General features: G+C 29.7%; 1 protein-coding gene across 3 annotated transcripts; it reads left to right on the forward strand.

Annotated features, from left to right (window-relative positions):
- The first annotated feature begins 821 nt into the window (after positions 1-821).
- On the forward strand, positions 822-4,671 carry LOC137807533 (uncharacterized). 3 transcript variants are annotated; one of them, XM_068608217.2, is made up of 9 exons: positions 822-1,288; positions 1,376-1,468; positions 2,410-2,514; positions 2,652-2,801; positions 2,893-3,024; positions 3,165-3,293; positions 3,788-3,967; positions 4,059-4,175; positions 4,307-4,671. In XM_068608217.2, exons 1-9 carry the CDS (start codon positions 977-979, stop codon positions 4,487-4,489), a joined length of 1,401 nt encoding a protein of 466 aa, XP_068464318.2. In that variant the 5' UTR covers positions 822-976; the 3' UTR covers positions 4,490-4,671. The 3 variants fall into 3 exon arrangements, with proteins under 3 accessions (XP_068464318.2, XP_090157005.1, XP_068464319.2); XM_068608218.2 differs by having other exon boundaries at positions 853-1,288; positions 2,893-2,991; XM_090300879.1 differs by lacking the exon at positions 4,307-4,671 and having other exon boundaries at positions 3,798-3,967.
- Positions 4,672-8,881: the final 4,210 nt, after the last annotated feature.

Consider the following 8,881-nt stretch of genomic DNA (forward strand, 5'->3'; position numbering starts at 1 on the left):
CAAAAGGATCAGAAAGTGTGGGCAGCTTCTCCCTGCACCTCCAATTCTTCTCCCAACACCTCCATATATTTTTATAATTCCAACTCTACCCCTGCCAATATTTGTTAGGATTTTAGTTTTGTGGGTGACTTATTTTTCATTTTGATGGGGTGTTGGTTGATTGCTGTGGTTGTTTGTGGTTGGTTATGGTTGTCGGTCGTGGTTTTAAAAAGGACAAAAGTAACATTTCACATTTCACATTTCATATGGAGGTGTAGGGAGAACCACTAGAGAGGTGCAGGGAGAATTTGCCAAAAAGAATAAGGGTATTGAAAATTTGAGAGGGAGTTTCTTCCTGCATCCATACATTCTTTAAAATACTGAAAATATTCTTTCATAATTTTGGATGATTGTAAGTAAAAATGTTTCCAAAATAGAGGTTCCTTAAACCTATGGTATCTCCAGAATAGAAAATCCAAAAGAGAAAAAATCATTCTAGAATATCTTTTTTGAAACACATTTTTTTATTTTCAGATTGGTAAATTCGAAATTAATAAAATACATTCAAGAAAATATGTTCTGAAAATATTCCGGAAAGAATAATCTGGAAATTATTTTTAAAAGGGGTAAAATAGTCTTCTTCGAAAATAATGGGGTGCAGGAGAAATTTGTTGGGGTGCAGAAAGAAATAGCTAATTTGAGATTACCTTAAGCCCGGAACAGCTGGACTAAACGTACTATTTCCAAAAGCCCTAAAGAACCCCAGTCCAGTTGGCCCAAAAATTTATCGTTAGGCCCATTCCACAAATCTAAACTGTGGCGCGCGCGCCTACCTGCTATTCAAACTTAACTACCATTCTTCATCTTCTAAGTTTGAAATCCGAATCATGGAGGAGAAGAACCCATTCTTCATCTTTCCCACTTGCAAACTACACTTCATACCACTGTTTCAACTCGGTTTAGTCCTCTCTGTAAACGTGGTCTTAACGCACTCGCCATGCTCAAAGGCAAGATCAAGCTTCCAGCTCCGGACAAGGTTCGGAGGGTCTTTCCCGACCGGCTTGGAAGCTTGGTCCTTGGATTCGACGAAAAAGGCAACGAAGTCAAAGTATTAGAATTCGAATTCGAGTCCGGCGAAGAGCTCGAGCCGATTCAACCCGGCGAGTTAGGGTTTCAGAGAGAAAGCAACGATGGTGACGAAGCCATGGATGATGATGTTAAGGATCAAATAATTCGGCAGAAACCGAATCCGGTTTCGGTGTTGAAATCCATTTCGGACGAGGAGAAAAGATCGGATCTGGAATACGAGGTTGGTCCTGATTTGAGAAGAAAAATGGAAATGGTTTTGATTTTCTTTAATTTGTGCGCTTTATTGTTCCTTCCTTTCTTTATCCAGCTTTCTCAAAGGGAAATTAATTTGGAAAAGTTGCAAAGAATTGCCGGTGCTGGTATTCCTGACGGAGGAGGTTTGCGTGCTACAGCTTGGAAGGTAATGTTAGAAAAAAAAATAGAAATCTAGATCTGCTGCCACGGATAATGGTGTTCCATTAAAATACAAATAACGTTTATTACACTCTATTAAAAGAAAGGTTAAATACAACTGATGAAAAGTGTAGAGTAGTTTTGATCAAAGTGCGAAGTGTTTATTCGAGGAGGAAAAACACTCCCATTGCACAGGTATTTTAAATATGATGAGCTCCTTTCACAAAATAATGAACAAAAAACGCTCTAAATTATTTTTCAATATCAACAAAAACGTAGAACATTGAAGTGTTTTTCTCCTTGTTTCTGTATGTGTATGTGTATATTTTTTTCAACAAAGAGCTGCATACATAATAGAAACCAAATCGTACAGCCTCCTCAAAGCCTCAACATACAACAAAAGAAAATATCAAAACTAAATTTATAACATGTGGAGAACAAAGACCTGGTCAAAGGAATTAAGAATGTTAAATGGACAATGGATAGGTTTTATCTTTTAGAAACCGATTTATAAATGAAGACTGTTTTACTCTAAATTTTAAATATAAATATTTACTAACAGGTAATTATTCCATCACGTCGGTATGAGATTACAAAACACCTATTTTTTGGTGTTGTTGAATCTAGGTTATCCTGCGCCGAATTCAAAAACTAGAAATAATTATCCATTAAAGGGATTGTAATCTTCCCTTCAAGGACTCGAAAATCAAACACCTGTCATATATACGAGATATTGATTATCGATCTATCACACCAAGTCGACATATTAGAAAGTAGACCTTAATGGTTACAAAACTTGCAACAGTGAGGAATATCATATATCCAATGTTTATGACTTTCCATGCCAATTGATGATACTAGATTAATGTTCCATTTGCAATAGGGTAAAATTCTTTGATTATTTTGCGTACAAGCAGTTGATTGTCCCGTTATGATTTCCACTACCAGCTACTATTGGGTTACCTGCCTTCATCTCATGATCTGTGGGATGAACAGCTAAAAGAGAACAGACAAAAATATGCTAATTTGAAAGAGGACCTTCTCCAGAATCCGGTAATACTGCTAATTCATACATTTTCTCGTAAGGAGTTATATTTATATCAAACAATTACTTGGCTATATCTGATGTGATTTCTACTTTAGCTCATGCTTTCGAGTTTTTACCGATAATGTTGTTAAATCTAAGACAGTCAGAACATGTGTGGAAAGAGTATGAGGAAAGTTCGACTAAGCGAAACGAGGAGAATGATGTTGATGGCCCCCTTAGGCGACATGAAATTTCTCATGAAGATCACCCTCTGAGCCTCGGTACGGCTAGCCTTTGGAGTCAATATTTTCAAGTAAGCTTTTCCTCAGATTACGAAGTTACTCTTGACTGAATCCCTTCAGGATGATGAAGTTTATACTTATCACTGTCTGTGCTTCTTCTAGCATACAGAGATAGTAGAACAGATAGATCGAGATCTGCAGCGTACACATCCAGATTTGCCATTCTTCTCAGGGGAGTCTTCGTTTAGTTGCAAAAATAGGGTAACTAACTGCATCACCAAAAAAACTCCACAGGTTTACTGTTAATTTGTTGTTTTAGTTTTAGCTTAGACATTTATCGAACGATCATCAATTAATTTTCCAGTTTTGAGCGCAGAGTGATAAATTATATAGGGGCTTTGACTCAGAAGTTTTTGTTGATTCTTTGACAATAGGAAGCGATGAAGAGTATCCTTCTCCTTTTTGCAAAGTTAAATCCTGAAATCCGTTATGTACAAGGCATGAACGAGGTCTTGGCACCAATATACTATGTCTTTAGTACCGACTCTGACAAGCAAAATGTTGTAAGTATTTTCCTGGCATAACTGTATTCTCTGATTTGTGGCAGTTCGCGTTGTTTTACTTTGGCTAGGGTAAATGCATCGTGTATATGATGATGACATAGAACGTGACATGCATTTGGCTGGAAACCAAACCTAATGGTTGAAGGAGGATTACTTGTGTTTTGGAAATTTAAATTTGAGCGTGTGTATCTTCTTTAATAATTGCTTACGATGCTACAAAGGCTTCTTCTGATCATCCAATGCAGAAGCCTGAAAATTTTACTGCCAGACTATTTGGCGGTATTTAATTTCTTTCTGTTTTACACATGAACATTACACGGAACAACCATAAATTCTATAATTTAACAGATGGGTTATTAGACTTGGCCATTAAAATTTCATCACGTTGTATAACAATTGTTATTCTCTCGCATCATTCAGCATATTTATGTTCTTGAAGATTGAATGCAACATAAATGAACTATAGTTTTTATCTTTTATTAACTTTCTATTAGGCAAATGTAGAAGCAGATTGTTTTTCTTGTTTTGTGCGAATCTTGGGCGACTCAGTGGATCATTTCTGCGAACAATTTGATAATAGTTCAAATGGCATCCTTGCTACTCTTTCTCGCATGTCAGATTTACTAAAAGTAAATGATGAGCAATTATGGCGTCATCTTGAATTTACAACAAAGGTAGAACCTTTAAACTTTTTCACTTCAACAATCAACAACTTGTACAGCTCCAATCTGTTTAAAAATTGATGTCTCTGAACCTCATGTGCAGGTTAAACCACAATTCTATGCATTCCGGTGGATTACATTGCTACTCACGCAAGAGTTCAAATTTGAGTCTATCTTGAGAATATGGGATACACTACTTAGTAACCCTTTTGGGGTTCAGGTATCTCTCTTTCAACCAAACTACTCTGCAATCTTTCAGGACAAAATTAGTACTCAATTTTGAATATTAGGGTTGATTTTCATATGTGTGGCTGCGTCGTAATAATTTACCCGGCTAATATATTTTTGCAGGATATGGTTCTTCGGATCTGTTGTGCAATGCTACTTTGCGTGAAAAGCAAACTGCTAAGTGGTGATTTTGTGGCCAATTTAAAACTTTTACAACACTACCCTGATGATATCAACCTAGAATACCTCCTCCAGGTAGCCAAGGATATTAGTCCTGACACATCTTATTATTGTTTATCACTTTGATTTATTATGCTTGCACTTTTTGTATAATCTCATCAACTTATCAAGCTTCAAACTGAGGTACCCAATGATGGATACCTAGCACAAGAAATATCCATTGCAAATATTAAGGATAGAGTTCATCACCAGAAGGAAGCACTTATGTATGGGAAGCCACAAAAAATATACAGGTTTTCTTTTATTAAGGATATGTCGGGGTTAATTGACCATAGAAAGGAAATAAAAACTAGTTAGGTTTGTGAACTACTTTTCTTAAAACGTGAACTTTTAAATTTGATTTAATCTTACAAAATTAATTCATCAAAATCTTTAATACACCTTTTTATTCTGAGATCTATTAACTCAATGGTGAATTAGGATAAACTCTAATATCATCTTTAAAAAAAAAATAAGTTTTATTAATGGTGAGATATCCAACCATTTAGAAACCTTATATCCGTGCTTCTCAAAATCACCAACCATTTTCTTTTTCATACAACAAATAATTTAACCTTAACAATGAATACATTATTTTATTTATCTATGGAAACAATAAATATTATTAAATATAATAGTGAAATTTAAATTAAAAGATATAAAAGAGTGGACCATTTCAAAAAAATAGAATTTTTCTTATTGGAAAAAAAATTGAAATATTTTTTTTCTATAATGATGTGACACAATATAAACTATAAAATATATTTTTCTCTTTATAATCGTGTGGAAGGAAATCAATGTGAGTTACTACCCGACTTTTTCTCTACATTCGCCAGGATTTCATGTGCCTTTTCCCAGAAAATTGGGAATGTGAGAAACTTCTAGTTCTCTGAAGAATGTGAGAAACTTCTCAGGTTGCTTTTATCACCATATATCCTTTCTATCGTTATTATATTATTTTTACTATTTACTGAATTATTTTTTAATTTTTACACATTTTAAATTATAAAAAAACTGATATTATAAACTAAATATTATATAATGTTATATAAAAAAATACATACAATGAAAATTATAAAAGAATTTAATGTAACAGTATTTTAAGTTGAGAAATAAAAAAAATCATTTCTAAAAATGAATAAAAAGTTAAATTGAATCAATACAATTTGTTCAAATTAAAAAAAAATATATACTTTTAAAAAATAAATGTAACTACTAAAATTTTTAATAAAAAAATAGTTATTTTAAAAAATCTAAAATTATGAATATATAATATTTTGTAAAGAAAACAGAAATTTAATTTATATGATAAAACATAAGTAGTTATATTTTAATTTAGTTTTATATTTACTAATTTTATTGAATAATTTTAACCTAATAAATTAACTCATTAATTTAAAAGCTGTAAATTAGGAATTTGTGAGTTACGAGCTATGTAGCACACTGAGCTAACACAAACATAAACATATATACTGATACGACACAATCTCTAAAATGTAGGATATGGGGACAAGGATCTATATATTATATAATTATGAATTATATAAATTGACAATAAAAATTTATGTGCATTAAGTATGTTTCAGTTTCTTTTTAGCACAAAGATATCTTTTTATGGTTGGTTCGAAAGGATTTGTTCCTTATTTATATAATCATAATAAAAATTTATACAATAAGTTTGAATTTTTATAAAATTAATATATTTCTCATTTTTAAAATTGTAATCGACCTGTGTTAGAATTGCAGAAATCAAACAAATATTTTTTTGAATTAAACACTTAACCAATAAATATTCTACAAATATCGTGTTCGATATGTGTATCCGACACACGTTACTCAAGAGGAGTATATGATCTTTATAGGGTAGGAGTTATATTGAAAGTTTTTTTATCCAATTAACTCTCATTAGACAAGTCATTTGGACTTAAGCATATAGCTAAAGATATATACGTGGCTCTACTTTTAAAGTAATACACATAATTTTAAAAGTTAAAAGTAATATTATTTTATTAAAACAAATACCTATGTTATATTGAGACAATAAATGTTACTTTTATGATCAGGTAAAAGTTAATAAAATATTTAATAAAAATTAAGGATTCCAAAACCAGAAATTAAAAAGTATTTGTTTATAATTTAAAACAATTACAAATATTCAAAATGCCTTTTTATTTTAATCTAATTTTGTAGAAAAACGTAAAAAACTTTTAAGAATGATATATGATTTTTTTAAGTGATTTTAAAACAAATGTTACTATGAAGGAACCTATAATAATCGCATCTTATTTTTAGTTTAACAAAAAAGGAAAGAAAAAAAAAACTATTCATGCCATGTGAGATGTTTTTAATATAAAGGAATACATAGTTGAGGAGTTAAAAATATCTATCAAATAGAAAATGGAAATATCTGTCAAATAGAAAATGGAGATAACTTACCCATACATAACAATTTATTACAATTTTCTCTTATTTTTTCTCAAAGAACATTATTTCTACTTTTATTTTCTTATCCAATACTTTTTTATTTAACACTGTTTCTTCTGACTTTTTTTTTTCTCAAATAACACTACTTTTACTTTTAAATATTTGGAAAATTATAATAAATTTAAATATTTATAAAATTGAAATAGAGAGAAATTAAAAATTTAAAAAAAAATAAAAATATAAAAATTTATGAAAAAATATCAATAATTTGACGTGGATAAATATTATGAGTAAAGTAAATATAAACCCTAAACCCTAAATTATAAGAAATATTATATAATCATATTTGTTATTATAATTATAACATATACTTATAATTTATATATTCTTTTAATTTAAATATAATATTTTCTTATTTTTTATTTTAAAATTATAATTTATACATTTATTTTTTTATTAAACCTAATAATAAATTTATTCACATATTTTTTTATTATTACATACATATAATCAATAAATAACTTAATTTTTATTTATAATTTTTTAAACCATTTAGTTAATATTTTTTTATAAAATATCCAAAAAAAATTATTTAATTTTTTACTATTACTTATTTTGGTTTCTTTTTAAATTTCCTTCTATTTTAATTTTATAAATATTTAAATTCATTACAATTTTATAAATATTTAAAAGTGAAAATAATGTTATCTGAAAAAAAAAATTAGAAACAATACTAGATAGAAAAAAAAATGTTGGATGAAAAAATAAAAGTAAAAATAGTGATATTTGAGAAAAAAAAATCACAATCTTTTTCATCTATAATGGAGTTTAATGTATGAAACATTTCATTTTATATTAAATTTTTTAGAAATTTATTTGACCAATACAAATTTTGGAATAAAAAATAAAATATACTCTGGTATTATTTAATTTTCTTAAGAATAATATATTTAATTTTAACAAATTTTATCTTTACATAGATGTTTTAAAACTTTATACCATTTCGTATTAAAAAATATTTATTCTCACCTATCAGTTAAACATTTCTAGTAACTTAAATCTGAAAAATACGTTATCTTCTACAAAAATATGGAAATTTTTTTATTCTCACATTACTTTTTTTTAAAAAAAACAACTTACATGTTGGGCATAGTATGATACTTGACATCTCAGCTAGGTTGACACCTCAATTAACAATAATCATTTGCCATCACATGAAAAAAGTATTATTAAAAAAAAATAAAAATGAGGTGACTAGACCAAAATCCATATGTAGACTATACCTATTAATAAAGAATTCTAAGAACAGACTAGATAGAAGTCTATTATAGCAATGAAAAGATTCTCTATGAATAAATCCTAAATTAACCAACTTATTAGCACATGCATTCCCTTTCCGAAAAATATGAGTAACCATAAACCTAATTTTTCCACAGTAATTAAGACAAGTATTCCATCGATTACGAAGCATCCAAGGAACATTTGTCCTAACAGTAAACGCAACACAAACCAATGCAGAGTCACATTCCAGCCAGACATTAGTAAGACCAAACTTTTGAGCTTCCTCCAAAACATATATAACTCCATAAAATTCAGCAACCAAAGCAGTCTGAACATAAATACTCCCACGAAAAATACTTCAACAAGCGGCAAGATCTGGATAACCCCTAGCAGCCCCATCAGTGTTAATTTTAACCCAACCTGGTGAAGGAAACTCCTATATAATAGGAAGAGGACGTAGAACTTTACCAGTATGAATGTTAATACCGAAAAAATTTAGCACATTGAAATTGAACATATCATTTTTCATTGAAGTGTTAGACGAATTATCCACCAGACAAGTTAAATCTTTAATAACCAAAATAGTCCTAGAAACCTCAATCTTATCCTGAAAACGAGCATAATTCCTCATACACCATATCATCCAAATAGAAAAACTTATCACAACTAGCTTAACCAATTTAACCAACGGACTACCATCACTCTTAATAAAAGAAAGAAGATAATCCTTATTAGAAAAATCATAAGTAGGAAAAGTGTGTCGAACCCAACTCC

The sequence above is a fragment of the Phaseolus vulgaris genome, chromosome 3 (assembly GCF_051622355.1).
Source record: "Phaseolus vulgaris cultivar YP4 chromosome 3, ASM5162235v1, whole genome shotgun sequence".
NCBI lineage: Eukaryota > Viridiplantae > Streptophyta > Magnoliopsida > Fabales > Fabaceae > Phaseolus > Phaseolus vulgaris.

Coding starts and splice junctions, on each gene's coding strand:
- LOC137807533 (XM_068608217.2), top strand. CDS start 977: ATGCTCAAAGGCAAGATCAAGCTTCCAGCTCCGGACAAGGTTCGGAGG. Junction 2,515..2,651: donor AGGACCTTCTCCAGAATCCG/GTAATACTGCTA, acceptor AATCTAAGACAG/TCAGAACATGTGTGGAAAGA. Junction 2,802..2,892: donor TTTGGAGTCAATATTTTCAA/GTAAGCTTTTCC, acceptor TGCTTCTTCTAG/CATACAGAGATAGTAGAACA.